The 16,104-nt window shown below is 51.3% G+C and overlaps 2 protein-coding genes across 7 annotated transcripts in view; one reads left to right on the forward strand and one right to left on the reverse strand.

Moving 5' to 3' along the window:
* Window positions 1-436: 436 nt before the first annotated feature.
* On the reverse strand, window positions 437-1,758 carry LOC148756013 (uncharacterized). The gene is made up of 2 exons (XM_088789487.1): window positions 1,322-1,758; window positions 437-570 (listed from the first exon to the last, which is right to left on the reverse strand). The coding sequence occupies exons 1-2, from the start codon at window positions 1,756-1,758 to the stop codon at window positions 510-512; spliced, it is 498 nt and encodes a 165-aa protein (XP_088645613.1). The 3' UTR covers window positions 437-509.
* SULF2 (sulfatase 2) overlaps window positions 479-16,104 on the forward strand; it is a 102,442-nt gene continuing 86,816 nt past the window's right edge. The window contains exon 1 of one of the 6 annotated variants that reach the window (XM_074317821.2): window positions 479-495. The gene's annotated coding sequence lies outside the window, so the exon portion shown is untranslated. Of the gene's footprint in view, window positions 927-974; window positions 1,129-1,434; window positions 1,602-1,681; window positions 1,748-16,104 lie in introns of those variants that run through there. The other 5 variants (XM_019749674.3, XM_074317820.2, XM_074317819.2 and 2 more) reach the window with 5 other exon arrangements.

The raw sequence follows: 16,104 nt of genomic DNA on the forward strand, positions 1-16,104 counted from the left end.
GCCCCCACTTACAATTGTGTGACTTATGAGTCAGTTACTTAACCTCTCTGTGACTTGTTCTCCACATCTGCGATTTGGGTATGATCCTACTACTTAACCTTGTAAGATTGTCATTAGATTTAAATAAGTTACTACTGCCTACCAGTACACTTATCTACCGCAAGGTCTGTTTCCCCTTAGCATCTCAGCTGTGTTGCTGCAGCTACTAATTGGATCTCTGCCGGCTCAGCCATACCCCTATTAGCCCCAACCCCTCCGGCCTGTTCTGTGGCTTCAGGGACTGTAGAAACAGCGGTAGACAGCACCACCTTGAGTCGAATTCCTCCCCTTTCGGAGGAAGCCCGTTTCTTCTTTCTTTCCTCTTCTCAGACCATTTCTGGGCAACCAGATATTTTTACTTAAGCTCCAGTTAACGTCTCTGGGAGCTTCCCCGGCGCGTGGGCAGTTCACCCCGCGATCTAGCTGCGAGCCCAGCTCCAGGCGTCTTCTCCAAAGGCAAGTGTGTGTAGTTAAGAGAACAGCGCGGGGCTTTCAGCAAAGGCAGTCGGTGTTTGCAGACTCAGGCGAACCCTTGTGAAAGCAGATAAAAGAAAACATTTATTAACGTGTCATTACGACGGGAGCGCCGGGCCGGGGCTGTCGCAAGCTCCGCGGAACACTTAGTTCCTTCCAGCTCGGAGTCAGAAAAAGAAAGCGGAAAAGAGGCAAGGATTCTCTTCGTTTCCAGCCCAGAGGACCTAATCAATGGTCCTCCTGACTTTGTTGCAATAATTGATTTTATTAGAGATGCCCCCCCATCTGTGTGTTGCACACACACATTCGCACGCACGGCTCTGGCTCGCGTCCCTCCCTCATTTCCAGCTCCTGGGCGAATCCCACAGCTGTTTCAACTCTCCGCCGAAGGCGAGCGGGAGCGAGTGTGTCGGGTGAGTGTGTCTGTGTCCCGGTGAGGGTGCGCGCTCAGCGCCGGGAGCGCGGCCAGCCCGGCCCCGCGGCTTTGGGAGGCGGAGAGCGGCCGGGACCCCAGCTCTCCGCTGTTGCCTAGTCCGGGGCCGAACTTCGGGGCTAGGGCAGCGCGCCGAGGGCAGCAGGGCCGGCCGCCCGGAACGCGCGTCCCTCCGGCCCGAGGTAAAGGGCTCGCGCGCCGGGGGCGCAGGGGGACACCGCGGCGGGGTCTCCGGCCCCCGCGGCTCCCAGGTTGGCGCTCCCCGCTTCCGCGCGGAGGCCGGCGGCGGGCAGGCAGGCGGGCGGCCAGGCCCTGCCGTGCCAAGGGCCTGGCTCTGGCAGCGCGGCTGGCCGGCTGGGGCGATGGAAGACTGACCCGGGCGGGGCGCGGACCCGGACTTTGGCGAGGGCGGCGCGCCGGGGCGGGGGCCGAGGGCGGCGGCGGCTGCGAAGCCGCTGGGCGGAGAGGCGGGAGGAGGCGGAGGGAGAGGAGGAGGAGCTGCAGCCGCACTCGCCGGGGATGCAGGGCAGCGGCGGCGGGAGCAGCAGCAGCGGCGGCGGCGGCGCGGAGTTCCCTGCGCTCCGCGGCCCGGCAGGGCTGCGGCAGAGGCGTCGGCGCCCCGCACCGGGTGAGGCAGCCAGGGCCGTGCGCTCTGGTGAGTGGGGTGCCCGGGCCAGGTGGGCGGGGCAGGGGCTCCCGCGGCCGGAGCCTGCCGGGTGGTGAGCGCGGCGGCGAGCGCCGCCCAGGTGAACCGGGGCCGGTCCGCACCGCCCGGCTCCGGCCCCAGCGCAGCGCGCGGAGGTGAGACCCATCGGGCAGGAGGGAGGCTCCGTTTGACCCCACTGATGGGCTGTGTACTTCCCACCGCGCACCCCTGACCTGCGGACGCGCCACGCGGAGCCCTGGAGGCTCCGGGGAAAGCGCGTCTGGGCCCGCTGGCCGCCGGGGTATGGCCTCCGTGACCCCTTTGAGTTTAGACCCAACAGACCTAAGGAGCCAGACCACGTGGGGCTTGTCCGGGCAGGACTTGGGAAAGCGGTGGACCGGAGCTCCGGAGTGATGGGGAACGCGAAGATAAAAAGGGCAAATAGGATTGAAAAGGCAGACTTCCTCCCAGGCTGGGTCAGAACCAGTTCTCAAAGCCTCGTAGAGGGATACTCCCCTCCTGGTGCTCCTGAGGGTTTCAGAAGTTTGGCAGCGATTTCTAGGAGAGCACTTTTTAAAAAAGCATTCTTTGTAGTAGTTCATTCATTCGTTCTACCAGCATTAATGGAGTCCCTCGAGGTGCCAGGCACTGCGTCGCGTTCCAGGGAAGCTCGATGAACGGTATCTAGTTGCTGAGCCCCGGAAGCTCTGAGTTCACCGGGAAAGCGATGCGGTCTAGGGTGGGAAAAAGTAGGAGACACCCACAAATCCTAGTTTGACACAATGACCTCTGTCTTCAATCCCCTACCTGCCCAGATCCTGAAGGTCACTCCCCCTGGCACGAGGTAGGTGCCTGCACCCAGTAGGGGAGCACAGACCTTCATTTTAATATCCCCCTTCCTCCTCTTCCCCTTCCTGAAAGTTCTGACTCATTCCCTGCCCCCTCTCCTCTCTGGACAGTCTTTCCTGCAGCTTGTTTTAATCACTTTTTTTTAGTTAAAAGTCAATATTTAATTAACCAAGTAATTACATTCAGCTTACGTTTGAATCTGGGTATTTGCACATCTGTGTGTGTAGGGACACCTGCCCTCTGGCCCCTCCATCTGTCCCCTGCCTCTCTCCCACAGTGTGGTCCCCCTCCTTTGGGGCAGAGAAGGGAAGCTGCTCTGAGCAGGCTGGGGGGGGGGGGGGGGAAGGACACAGAGAAGCAGGTAAGACGGGTTTTCCCTGGAGGACTCCTGGTGTCTCTCCCTGGAGCAGGAAGAGTTACTCTCATCTCGTAGTTAATAGTGAAGGGGATTTCTTAGTGCATCTCCACTACCCATTACAGAAGCACTGAAGGGTTCTAATTAAATGAAAGCCATTCATTACCTATAGGAAGGGGGTGGGCAGGACAGGCTGAAGACCACTCACTTTGTAAGAGAGGTTCTCCCAGCTTTGCTTATCCCACATCATGGGGAAGAAAAAGCTCATCAAAACAGCCTGAGTGTGTAATTTAGTGTTCAAATAAGCAGCTCGAAGGGTGATGGTGGCGGGCTTGGCTGTTGGCACATTGGACATTTGTGCCTGAAGGGTCTTCCTTCCTTGGGCTAAGTTTATGTACATAAATGTATGATGTTGGTCTGACTGCCCACTGAGGGTCAATGTGGGTTTGGACTTTGGGCTTGGGGTATATTTATTGGCTTTTTTGTTTGAACGTACGGCTTTTTCTAAAACCCTAATAACATGTTAGGTTTTCAAACTTAAGGGTTGATTGATGAGTTGATTATAAAAATGCTGAGCTTGGAGGACAGTGTGGCTGTGTCTGACACTGTGTGTGCGTGTACGCATGCATTCATACGCACATATGTGTGTCCCCCACCTAATGGCTCCATTCAACTACCATCCCAAGGACCTAGCTGACCTGCAAATGCACTCCCTGATGTGTAAAGTACACCCTTTGATTTGGGGATAACATGTCCCTCATCCTTTCCCCGGATATGTTTGGTGCACCTGTTTGGACCTGCCTCAAGGGGACAGCTTCTGGTCCTGAGTTAGGCAGATGGGGAATATCCCCCTTTGTCAAATCTGTTGTTAGACTTCACCCCCTTAGAAAGAGACCAAAAGCCTGTCACTCAAAAAACTATCCGTTTTGCTAATCAGCTTGCAGTTAAAAGAAAGGGCTTAGTCTAGAGTTAAGAGGATAGATAACACTGATGTAGTGTTGTAGGCCAATCACTGTTCTAAGCCCTTATATGTAATAACTCATTTAATCCATGCAAAACCCAGTGAGGTATGTCCTTTGATTGCCATCAAAGATGGGGAGACTGAGGCACGGAGAGGATCGTGACTTGTTGACAGTTGATCAGTGGTAGAGCCAGAATTCAACAGGCCCTGGGGCTCCAGAGTTCATTCTGACCCACTGCACTCTCACCATGACCTTGGCCTTTTTTCCAAATGTAGAAGAAACAGATGTGCAACTGGAGAAAACATATTTAGACAATGAAACTTTGAAAGGCAGAAGTCCTTCAGTAATTCCCACTTCTCTCCAAAACTCTCGGCTGTTGGGGAGACATCTCGGGTGTGTATTTTGTTTGGGGCCGAGGGTAGCGGGGGCGGAAGAAGGGCCCTAAGGAAAATGTGATTGCCTGGCGACGTTTCCTTCTCCCCGTGAGTATACACACACTCACCCCTAGTCAAGATGCAAAAGGAAATATCCAATGTGTCTGCCAGAAAAAGTCATGAAGTCTGAGAGACGAAGGTTTGCACCCACTGAAAGCACAGGCAGGAGAGTTAAAAATTCTCCTAGAGGTGCAGCCCTCTTGTGGTCGGTGATGGAGTTGCATGGACCTGTGCCTCCTACAGGGGTGACCCTGGTGTCCAGGGCACTTTGTTTCAGTCCTGGGCCCTGTGCGCCCAGTGGACATGGAAGGTGGAGCTAACGTGCAGGCGAAGGAGGCCTCATCCAGGCCTGCTTTCCCTAGGCTTCCTTTTGTTGGGTCTTGATGGGAAATCTGCAATGCCCCTGGTCCGGATTCAAGGCACTCTCTAATTTGGAAGATCATTAAGATCATTATAATTAATTGGCATACTGATAAATGGCGTGAGTGCCTAATTGGGGTGGTTTCTAGAGAACTGGGCCTCACTTGGAACCAAAAGGAGAAGAGGCACTGGGCTGGCCGCAGTTGGGCGATAGGGTTAGAGACCCAGCAGTTTGTGCAAAGGGAAAGCAGCCTTCACCCACATCTGTGGGTGACTCTAGCTCCAGGTACAGCTGGAGTCAGGGCTCAGACTTTGTCATGAGAATCAGTTCTTCTCCATCTCTGCTCTTTCTTCCACGGGGCTGGTTTCTCTCTCCAGCTCTGAGAGGTGGACAGGCTCTGGCACTGTGGTTAAGAGAGCCAGACTGCCTGGCTACCTGCCCAGCAGTGGGATCTGGGGAGTGTTACTTAACCTTTCTGTGCCCAGTGTTCTCATCCAGCAAGTGATGATGATCAGAGCACCTATCTCCTGGTTCATTTCATGATGAAAGGAGATCGTCAGCGTCAAGTGCTTAGCACCGTATCTGACATAGGCAAGCCCTCAGTAAACATTGGCTGTTATTATAATTGAGGAGTGGAGCTGGCTGCTGAAGAGCTGTCCTCTCTGGTTTAAACCCAGCAGGAAAGAACAAGCCTATTTTCTGGCACTGCCCACCCCAGCCCCACGCGTCCTCTGATTGGGCTATTTTATGTCATGTGCTCACTCCAAACCAATCACTGGCCAAGAAAATGAGTCCTCAACAATAGGTTTGGGCCTCGCTCCTAGGCCCCACCCTGGAGCTGGGGGCAAACCTAGTGGACCTCAAAGCCCTGGAGAACACAAGTGGGGAATCCCAGTGAAAGGGAGCCTGGTTACTAGGGAGGCAAATAGCCTATGATGGGGGTGGGGTACTAATTTGAGAGATGATAGTCAGACCTGTCTCCATGTTGGTTGAGGTGGGGACCATGGAAACAGCCGCTGAGTGGGCAACTTTCCCTCCCTTTCCACTGGGGTCAACAGGCATTGGAGGCCTGACTTTGCTGCCATAGTGTCTGAAATATGCAGCCTGGCCTTGATTCTGTGCTTTCTGGTAGCCAGGAGCAGTGTTTGCCCAACCTTCCACCATGAAAATCACCTGAAGGCATTTGTTTTAAAAATGCAAAGTCCAGACCCTCCTGACTCAAACTCCCAGGGAGGGCGCTAGATGCTGGGGAGTGAACCAGAGGGCCATGGTGTGTTTTGCCCCAACAGTGAGGTCTAGGAAAGAGGGCCCTGGAGTGTGCGTAGCTCATCTTCCTGTCTGAGGCAAGGGCTGCTGGAAGGCACGGGAGAAGCTCTAGAGATCAGGGATGTAAGGGTGTCGGAGACACTGCTGTTCACTATAAGATGGCACAAGTGTTTGAGCTGCTGCTGGGTGCCAGGCCCTGTGTTAGATGAACAAGAGACAACCCTGCTTTCGTGGAACTTACATTCCAAAGGGGAAAAGCGATGATACACAAGCAAACAAGGCCACAAAGGAGGCTTTTTGGGACGTGACAAGCTCGTTGGTGGAAACAAATTAAAAATTGTTATGACGGAAAAATGACTGCCTGAGAGGTTATGGGGTGGGGGACAAATTTTGGCAGGTGGTCAGGGGAGGCCTCTTTGAGGATGTGATCTTTGAACTGTGGCCTAAGTTTTGAGAAGGAGCGGACCTTGGGAAGATCTGGAGGAACAGCATTCCAGGTAAAGGGAACAGCCAGTGCAAAGGCCTGGAGGTGGAGAGGAGTGACCTGTCCGAGACACCTGTTCAAAATGCAAATAGAAGTCCAGCGGGGCGGAGGGTAGTGAATAACAAGTGAGGAGGGGAGATGAGGTCTGTGGTAAGAAATGCCGGCCATGGTAGAAAACTTAGATTTTATTTCAAATGAAATGGAAAATCATTGGAGAGTTTTAAGTTAGGGACGACATGATCTGTGTGTTAAAAAGATCTCAGTGGCTACCCTGAAAGAGTGTTTTGCAAGTGGATGCTGGGACATAAGAATGAGGAGCTTATATTGACCTGGACGGTGATGGTACCCACGGTGATGGAGTGAAATGGCAAAGCCAGCGGAACTTGCTGGGGGAATGAATATTCAGAATGAGGGAAAGCGCTGTGGTTTTCCATTAAGGTGACTTTGCCCTCCCACCCTACCCCGGGGACATTTAGCAATATCTAGAGGCATGTTTGGTTGTCTCAACTGGGGAAGGAAGTGCTACTGGCTGCCACCAGTGGCTAGAGGCCAGGGATGCTGCTCAACATCCTAACAGTGCGGGACAGCCCCCCCCACACCCCCCAGCAAATATCTTTAGTGACTAGGAGTCAAAGATAACTGGGCAGCCTGGAGATTCCTAAATAGGGAAAACTGGGAGAGAAAGTTTGGGGCATGGTGGGAGGATCCAGAATCTAGCTGTGGAAATGTTGGGTTTGAGATGACACTCGAGCTGGGTGTCTGATAATTCAGTGGGTGCTGGATACACAGGTCTGGAGCTGGTTGGACCTGGCAGCCTAAATTTGGGAGTCATCAGCGCTTCCATGGTATTTTAAGCCATGGGACTGGACACCATCATCCTCGGAGATTATATTTTGTTCTTTGGCATGGTTTTGTCCCTCCTTCCCTGCCCCCTCGGCCCATCATACATGTATTTGATGAATAGTTTTAGCCCATCCCATGTGTTCACCTCTTTACCACACACCTGAGACTCCCAGAGGCTCAGGATGAGCCTCCGATGTCCTTCTCATTGGTGAGTGATTAGCAGACAGAAGTAAATCAGCATCACTCTGCAACAGATGCCCTTGGGAAATTGCTGAAGGTCACGCAGCATCTTGGGCCTTGCACGCATGCCTCCCTGGTAGAACAGCTGTTGGCATAGTCTTCAGACCTTCTCCTCCAGCCCAGACTTCGTGGAATTCTTCCTAACCAGAGAGCACCGCTGTTTTGAATTCTCCATGGTCTCTTAATAGGATTTCGAAACCCAAGTCCTGGCCCACGGCTTTGCACACCTGGGCCCTGCTTGAAACATGGGTCAATTCTATCCCAAACTCAGAGTCGTTATGAGCAAGTCTTGTGTGTGTAAGTTGATGGGCAGGGCCATCCCCGGGGACCAGGAACGCTACCCAGGATGTGTTTGACCAGGTGGAAGCCAGATGTGTTAGGAGAAGAATGTTGCCAGCAGCCTTTCTTATTGGCTCCCGGTCAGGGTCCCCGTGGGGGACTTGACCCACCTCTGTGGCCAGGAAAGGGGAGCTTTTTGAAAAGAAATTTACAAAACTGTGAGCCCACAGAAGTTCGGGAGATGCTCATGCTCTGATGAAAATCAAATCATCCAGAAGCTGTGTTCATGGCCTGTTCTGGAGGTAGACACTGTCCACAGACTTCTGAATGCAGGCTGCTTGTCGAACGTTCCAGAGAACGGGAAAGCCGACTAGGGTGCTTAGTGGCTTGGGGCCCTAATCATTTGAGTGGGAATCAAGATGTTTTCACTGCAGGTAATAGAATTCCTGCCTGAGAGTGGCTTACGTAGTAGAAACGTTTAATTCTCACATAGCAAGAGTCCAAAGCAGGAGAGTCCAGGGGCCAATTTGTTAGTACAGTAAAGTCATTAAGGACCCCGGATCTTCCTATGCTCCGTGCTTCTGTCCTCAGCATGTCTTTGACTTTGTTGCTTCGTGATCTCAAGATCACTGCCACAGCTCCAGGCATCCCGTCACCATGCAAAGTAAGAATAAAGAGTAGGCTAGGACGCCTTCCGAGAGCACGCCACCCCAGCACACTTTGCTTTATTATGCCTTGTTGGCCCAGAGTTGGGTTTTGTGCTTAATTCTAAACCAAACACTGCTAAAGCGAAATGGGCTTTTCATGTTTGACTTAGCTTGGTGGTTCCCAAAATTAGCAGATTAGACGCCCTCTTCTTATAGCAAATATTTTTGCCAGGTGTACCTGAAATAAATTCCTAGATAATATAATCTATCTACACATATTTTTTTAATCAGTAAAACACCCTGACTTTAATTCAAAGGAAAGCTCAAAGGGAAGCAGTTTATAATTAAACATACGTATTGCAGCACGTACACGCTCAGGCACAACTGTATTAGAAGACATAATGGAGTCGGGTGTTCACACTAGTGTAGAATCACGTGAGTCTGACAGCTACACACACTGGGATTCGGACCTGTGGTTTTGGCAGCTCAAATACAAGTGGTATGGCCATCGACAATGTGATTTCCCAAAATAGTGAACAATTTGCCAAAATTTCCAAATGAAACAACGGTCTTCCCTCAATTTACTGAGTGGTCGCAGTCCCTCAAAATTCAGGGTTGAGTTGAAGCATACAGAACAGCTTTTGTGCCCTCACATGGCAGAAGGGGCAAGGGAGCACTCTGAGGGCCTCTCTTATAAGGGCACTGGTTCCGTTCATGAGGGCTCCCCCTCCTGACCTAATCACCCCCAAAGACACCCCTCCAAATACCCTCACACTGAGGATTAGGTTTCGACGTATGAATTTTCGGGAAACGCAGTCTATAGCATAGGGATATTCTAATGGCCACCTGACAGAAGAGGAAAGTGAGGTACAGAGAAGTCTCTGCTTGCTTTGTCATCCTGTTAGAATAGGACATCACGGCTGGCTAATGAGGGCCTGTATTCGGCTCACAACAAAATGTTTTGACTTACACACTGTTTTGAACATTTTTAAAAGTTGTCAGATTCTTAACAATTGTTAGAGTTCTCATTTTAGAAACTATAGTTTCTAGCTTCTAAAAAAGAGGGAGCCGTGGACCCTAGCTGGATACACTAGAACTCCTGTTCTGATCACATGGTCTCCATTTTTGCCACAGTCCCACCTGTTCCCTATTATCCGAGGTTGTGGCCAAGTTCATTTGCCATTTGTCATTGTACTTGCTGTGGTGTTCTTATTGTGGAGCAACATTTCTCTGTTCTTAGCCTCTATCAAAAGTGGTTAAGTGAGAGATGGAGAGAAAGGAACGTAGCAGGTTTTTCTTACACTGGGCTGGCTTCACTCATGTGTGTCACCTGCATGGCCCATGTGGGCATTGGAGTTTGTCCTCTGCTACAACACTTTGCTCACTCACACCAGATGGCTACACTTCTAGGAACAATGCATTGCAACTGTTAATAAAAAAAGTCTAATATCATTGACTTTATTTGTTGCCAAGCATTTAATCATCACAACAGCCCTTTTAAGCCAGGCCTATTACTTCCTGAAATAATAGGCCTATTAGTTCAGGGCCTATTATTTGAGGAAACTGAGGCACTGAGTGTAATGGCCCTGCTAGAATAGGAGGTCCTTAGACTTACACATCATTGTATCATCAATGCTTGCCTTGGTGGCGGTGTGAATCAATGATTGAAAGAACGAATGAATGATGTTCTCTTCTAAGTGGTCATTTGATTAAAGCCGTCAGCCCCAGAAGACCACGAATCTTGACCCATCATAGGTGATTTGTGACATTCCAGTTGGAGGAATGGGTTCTGATCAGTGTCACTCGGGGTTCTTTGGTTGTGTTTCTGCTATGCGACACATCACCCCCAACTCTGTGGATTAAAGCAACAACAATTTATTTCCAGTGATACTGTGGGTTGCCAGGGCGTTCTGCTTCATGTGATATCAGCTGGAGGGTCCAAATGGCTCCACTCCACGGCGGACCACTAGTGCTGGTCACAGATGGCAGCTCAGTTGGGACTGTCATCAGCTCAGTGGCTCTATTCTCCACATGGCCTCTTCCCACGGCTGCTTGGGCTTCCTCACTGTGTTGGGGTCTCAGGGTGGCCTGACTTCTAAAACTGCACAAATGAAAGCTCCCAGGCCTTCTTAAGGCTTTAGCTTAGAACACTCTAGGGACCTCAGAGCAGGAGTTGTTGGCAGCTTCCTGGAGGAGGGATTCCAATGGGACAAACGCACCCCTGATTTTTCCTTCTGTCCTGGACACTCCATTTGAGAGTCGGGTGCAGTGAGAGAGTCTGATTAGCCACCTTTGGTCATATGAGCGCCCCTTGGTCACATAACAGCATAGAGTAGGGGGTCTTGGCAGGGGAGAGAGAATCCTTGAAATCGGGGGTGCTGTCGTCCAAAGAAGGGGGCCAGATGCTGCAAAGACGGAAAATTAGAAACCTCGGAATAAGTGACTGTGCCCCAAGATGAGTAGTGAGCATTTTTAAATGAGTGAGTGGATGGTTCAAAGTCTAGTACAAGTAGAAAGCCCAGGTCTGTGTGGCAGTTCTTCCAGGACGGGCTCCGTAACGCAGGGCACTGTTGGGGGTCTTGGATCCCTCTTCAGTTTATGGGGCAAAGCCAACTCCTAGAATCACTACCATACCTCCTAGCATCGTCACCCCAAAGACGGGAGTGGTTTGAGCTGACACCTAGAAGGGAGCAGGTGCATGGTTATGAGGGAACTGCCCGCAGTGTGGGTATGTTCCCACCCCCACACACACACACCCTCGTGGTCACCGGCAGCCCAGCTCTCACTCCCTCTCTTCTAGCCACTGTACACCTATACACACTACACCAGGCGGCATCCAGTGAGTCCCTCAGCTGGGATGAGACTGCTCGTGGGACACACTGATGTGAGCTCAAAGAGCACCTCTGACCCACAGCTTCCCTCCTACTTGACAGTCTATTTCCAGCTGCTAATTAGATTGCACAGCATGCCAGGGTTGGCAACGGACCTGTCATTCCAAATTCTCTCCACTAGGATCTCTAAATTTAGCAGGTTATTTGGTAAAAGTAGCTTCAGACTCCCTCCCCCCACCGATGAGTCCAAGCTTCTCACATAATTGTAAGCGTCGGACCGTTTCCCAGGTGAGCTAATGAGAAGCTATCTGCTAACAGCAGGGGCGTGATGGGTGAGGATGGTGCACAGGGCTATGAGTTGGGTGGAAATAAGAGATAATTGGATTATTCATACTGGCCAGTCAAAATAGCCTTTTATCCCTTTTATGTTCTTCTTGAAGGAAACTACAATCTCTGGTAACGTAAATGGTAACATAAATACTTGTTCTATGGGGGAAACTGCTGAGAAAGTGTGGGGTTTAAACTGGGGAGGTGGGGTGTGCCTGGAGTTGTCAGTCCTGGCGGAGGCAGTCTACAATAAGAACCAGCCCACAGTTAGGCGTGAATAATGACTCTGTTCAGGTCTGACTTTATTGCTTTTGGCCAAAGGCCTTTCGCAGAAATAACTTTGTAACTTGCTGCCAGGGAAGCTTTTGTTCACAGCTAAGACAAAAAAACAAAGAACAGACATGGGAATTTCTGTATCCGATTCCAGTTTCCTCTAAACACCCAGGAAGTGTAGCAGGTGTGGCCTACCTGGCAGGTGTGGGCTGGGGGAAGGTGATGTCCAGCCTCACCTGTGCCAGGCTGCCACTCCTACCTGCTCTTGCCCTGCTGGGTGTCTGTTCTTCAGATGGGCCAAGTTCATTCCCCCCACAGGGCCTTTGCACTTGCTGCTTCCTTTGCTTAGAAAGTATTTTTCCCAAGACTGGCTTCTCACCCACTTTCTGGCCTCAGTTCAAGCATCACCTCCTCCTAGAGGCCTTCCCCAATTTATTCTCTGTCCTGTCACCTGACAATTTCCTTCAAAGCTCTTAAGAAAATCTGAAATTCATCTTTACTCATTAATTATCTGTCTTCTTCACCAGAGTGTCAGTTCCTTGCTGACAGAGGCCTGCCTCATGTCCACTGTTGTTAACCAGTGTCCCACACAGCGCCTGGCACAGAGTAGTAGGTGCTCAGAAACGATCACACATAGGGGCCTTATTTAGCCTGTTCGGTATTTAAAATGTGTTGAATGTTTTCACTTTGGAAACAGCATCTCCAGTGTGGTCCAGCTCCCACCCACCAACCCCTCCTTCGGTCCCCTAAATCCAGGCCACATTACCCACTTAATTCTCCTACTTGGCCTTGTAGGCATTTGAGTTTGTGTCCCTGCTTTAGACAAAGGCCACAGCACACAGGTGTCTCTCTGCAAAGGTGACCAAGCAACATCCAGATTTCTTGTGAGCCCAGGCCTTGGGCCAGCCTGCTGGGCTCCCATAACCCCTTCCATTGTCTGGATCAAGGAGTGGTTCTCATTGGGTGGGACCCTGTGATCCCATCCTCGGGGTCCGTGTACAGGTTGTAAATGACATGGAACCTCAAGGAGGGAGTCCCAGTAACCCCTCCTCCGTTGTCTTCAAGGGGGCCTGCTCCGCTTGTAAGAAAAGGCTCAGTACTCTTGGCAAGCAAGGATTGAACCACAAAGCCACTGCATGTTTGTTTCTTAGTGCTGCTATCCATTTATGGCAGTAATTCTCACATGAGGGTATTGTGTCCCCCGAGGGACATGTGGCAATGTCTGGAGACATTTATGGTTGTCACTGATGGGTGTGGGTGCTCCTTGCACCTAAGGGGTAGAGGGCAGGGATGCTGCTGAATATCCGACGGCAGACAGAGTGACCTGCACAGTGAAGAAGACAGGCCCCAATGGCAGTAGAGCCCAAGCTGAGAAACCCTAGTTTAGGTCCTCATTCCCCATGGAGGGAGAAACCTTCCTTTGTAAATAAAGGTACTGAAATAGGAAAGGGAGTGAACTGAAAGAGAATGCTTGCACAAATGAGAGGACAGGTGCCATGGAGAACCGAGACCCTGACGTACGGATGGAGTGCCCAGGGCAAAGAATGGTCATGTCCCCCGTTTCGGAGCGGAGCCGACTGTTGGCTTCGCACCAGAAGCCGCTGCCACCGGGAGCTTCCTGGGAGCAGCCGTAAAGTTCCAGCAGTTGATTCTGGGCGAGGCGGGGAAGCTGCACTGTCTCCGGCTGAGTCCTGGCAGCTTGGGAGCTATTCTGCCCCTCTCCTGCCCAGCCAGGCATTGTGACTGTGTGTCCCAAACCTCGCCCTGGGGCCCCGGCCTGTCACCCCTCAGTTTCGTCTCCCACCACAGACCAGTGTAGGCTCCCCTCCTGGGCGCCTTCCATGGCACAGCAGCCCTGAGCTCACAGGGCCAAAGGGCATCATTTCTCACATTAGCAGGGAGGGACTGACGGAAGTTAGGGCCAGTTGGTTCCCCCAAATCAGATTATTCACTTCTGTTTGGCTTCATTAGGTGGTTTCCTTTCTACTTAACAAGAAAGAGGAAGTTTTGTGTTGTTTTTTATTGTTTTAAGTGAGAATAAAGAAAGTTTTCAATGCCCATCTAATGGGTAAACTCTGTTCTTCCGAAGTAAAGAGGGGAACTTGATGCTTTCACTTCCAGGGTGAGCCTTTCTCTTTGCCTCGTCTGCTCCCTTCAAAACCCTGTGCACCAGCCCCCTTTGAGTTGTGTGAGAAGAAGGAGTGGGGTCGAAGCGGGCTTCAGGTCACCCCAGTCTTCCTGAGGCTCGGGGATCTTTGACATGGACATTGGCACAAATTCCGAAGTGTGGCAGATGCAGACAGATTGAGTATGACGCAGATGGAGTTTCACTTCCCGGGAGGGGTGATGTGTGCTGGGGAGAGGCCCACAGGCTCTCACCCCCTGCCGTGCCCAGGCTCCCGTGACTTGGCAGGGCCCACTGTGTTTCCAAGATGGCCACAAGATACCCCACATCGTCACCTCCAGTGTGACCTGGGCACTCCTCCGTTGAGAGGTGGGGTCCCTGTCCCCTCCTTGAATCTGGCCTGGCTTGCGAATTGCTCGAAACCAGTAGAATGGGGTAAAAGCGATGCTGGGGGAACATCTGAGGCTAAGTGGGAAAAGAGAGGCAGCAGTGCCTTGCTAGCGGGGATGCTTGCTTTTGGAACCCTGAGATGCCATGTAAGAAATCAGACGCCGCCATGCTGTGAGGAAGCCCAGGCCACATGGAGAGGTCCCTGAGGTCCCCGTAGACTGCCAGCAGCGGCCACCAGAGGATTCAGTCCCCAGTTCTTGAGTCTTTTTAGCTGTGGCCTCAGACATTATAAAGCAGAGACCAGCCCATTCCTGCTGCATCCTGTTTGAATTCCTGCTCACGAGTCCCTGTGCATTAAAAAAAAAAAAGAAAGAAAGAAAAAAAAAGATTTTATTCCCCCCAGTTTGGGGGTAAATTGTTATGCTGAAATAGTAATTGGAGCACTGGGCATGTGCCAGTCTTCCCTGCATTCATTCATTCAACAACATCCAGAATCTCACTTCTCACTGCCCCTGTGTTGGTCCAAGCACTTTCAATGGCAGTCATCTCACCAGCCCCCCTGCATCCACCCTCACACCCTACAGTCTGTTCTCCATGCACAGGCAGAAGGATCCTGTTAAAACCTATATCCAATCTCAGCACTCGTGGGCTGGAACCCCCCAGGTCCCCCTCTAACTCTAAATATTAGCCTTCCCCTCACTCAACTCCAGCCATACTTACCCACTTTGATCCTCCAACGCCCAAACGTGTTCCTACCTCAGGACATTTGCTTTTCCCTATACCTGGAACACTGTTCCCCTTAATATCCACAAGGCCCATTCTTTTACCTCCTTCAGGACCCTGCCCCAATGTCATCTCCCAGAGAGGTCTTTGCGAACCCCCCATTTAAAAATCATAGCCTTCCCCCCACTAGTGCTTCCAACCTCCCTCTCCTGCATCATCATCTTAGGACTCATCTGAACCTCATATGCCTGTAGCTTATTTGGGTGTCTGATTCATGAAAGTTTGTCATTTCTGGATCCCGAACACGTAGAATAGGGCCTGTGTATAGTAGGTGCTCAGTCAATATTTGTTGGCTACTTGAAAGAATTGGGACCCAGGCTGTGCCAGGAACTGGGGCTGTGGAGTTAGAAAGAAACAGCCCCTACTCATGTGGAGCTTCCAGTAGGAAAGATGACTTCCCACAAAATAAAAGCCCAAAGAGAGGAGTGCGTAAAGGAATGGCGAGCGGTCGTGAGTGTTCTGAAGAAAACAAACCTGGGATCGAGGCTGGGACTCACAGAGGGAGGCCTGCTTCTGGGAGGGAGGCCAGGAAAGGCGCCCTCTCCACTTGTCAGACTTTTCCCGTCCCAAACTTCAAGGCCGCGCCCACGGGATAGTCTGCTTTTCTTGGCAGATGAGGAAACTGAGGCCAAATCAGGACCAGAATTCATGACACCCACGCCCACGTGCCTTCCGCTTTTCCAAACCACCTTTCTTTTATCAGTTGACAAATAGGGATGAGGGAAGTTTGCCTTCGATAAGGCCGAGAGTTGGGCACAGGCCCAGGCTGTGTTGTCAGGTCTCTAAACATAGAGGCAGAAGGTGGCTGGGATGCCACCTGAGTCAACATTCAGGCTCACTCAATTGCAAGCGACAGAGAAGGCAACTCGGAGTGACCTAAGGAAAAAAAGAGAATTGGATTCATGTCCCTAAAGAGTCCAAATGTTGAGAGCGTTGCTCTAAAAAGAAAGAAAACAGCTCAAACTAGTTGCAAGTCATAAAAGGACGTAGAAGAATCTATTGGTGCAAAGAAAGGAACAAAGAACCCAGAGGTAAATCTCTTGATAGTCAGGCTTAGCTGGAT

The sequence above is a fragment of the Rhinolophus sinicus genome, chromosome 13 (assembly GCF_057876585.1).
Source record: "Rhinolophus sinicus isolate RSI-liver-muscle chromosome 13, RSI-T2T, whole genome shotgun sequence".
Classification (NCBI taxonomy): Eukaryota; Metazoa; Chordata; class Mammalia; order Chiroptera; family Rhinolophidae; genus Rhinolophus; species Rhinolophus sinicus.

Coding starts and splice junctions, on each gene's coding strand:
- LOC148756013 (XM_088789487.1), bottom strand. CDS start 1,758: ATGGGTCTCACCTCCGCGCGCTGCGCTGGGGCCGGAGCCGGGCGGTGC. Junction 571..1,321: donor CGGGTCCGCGCCCCGCCCGG/GTCAGTCTTCCA, acceptor TGCTTTCACAAG/GGTTCGCCTGAGTCTGCAAA.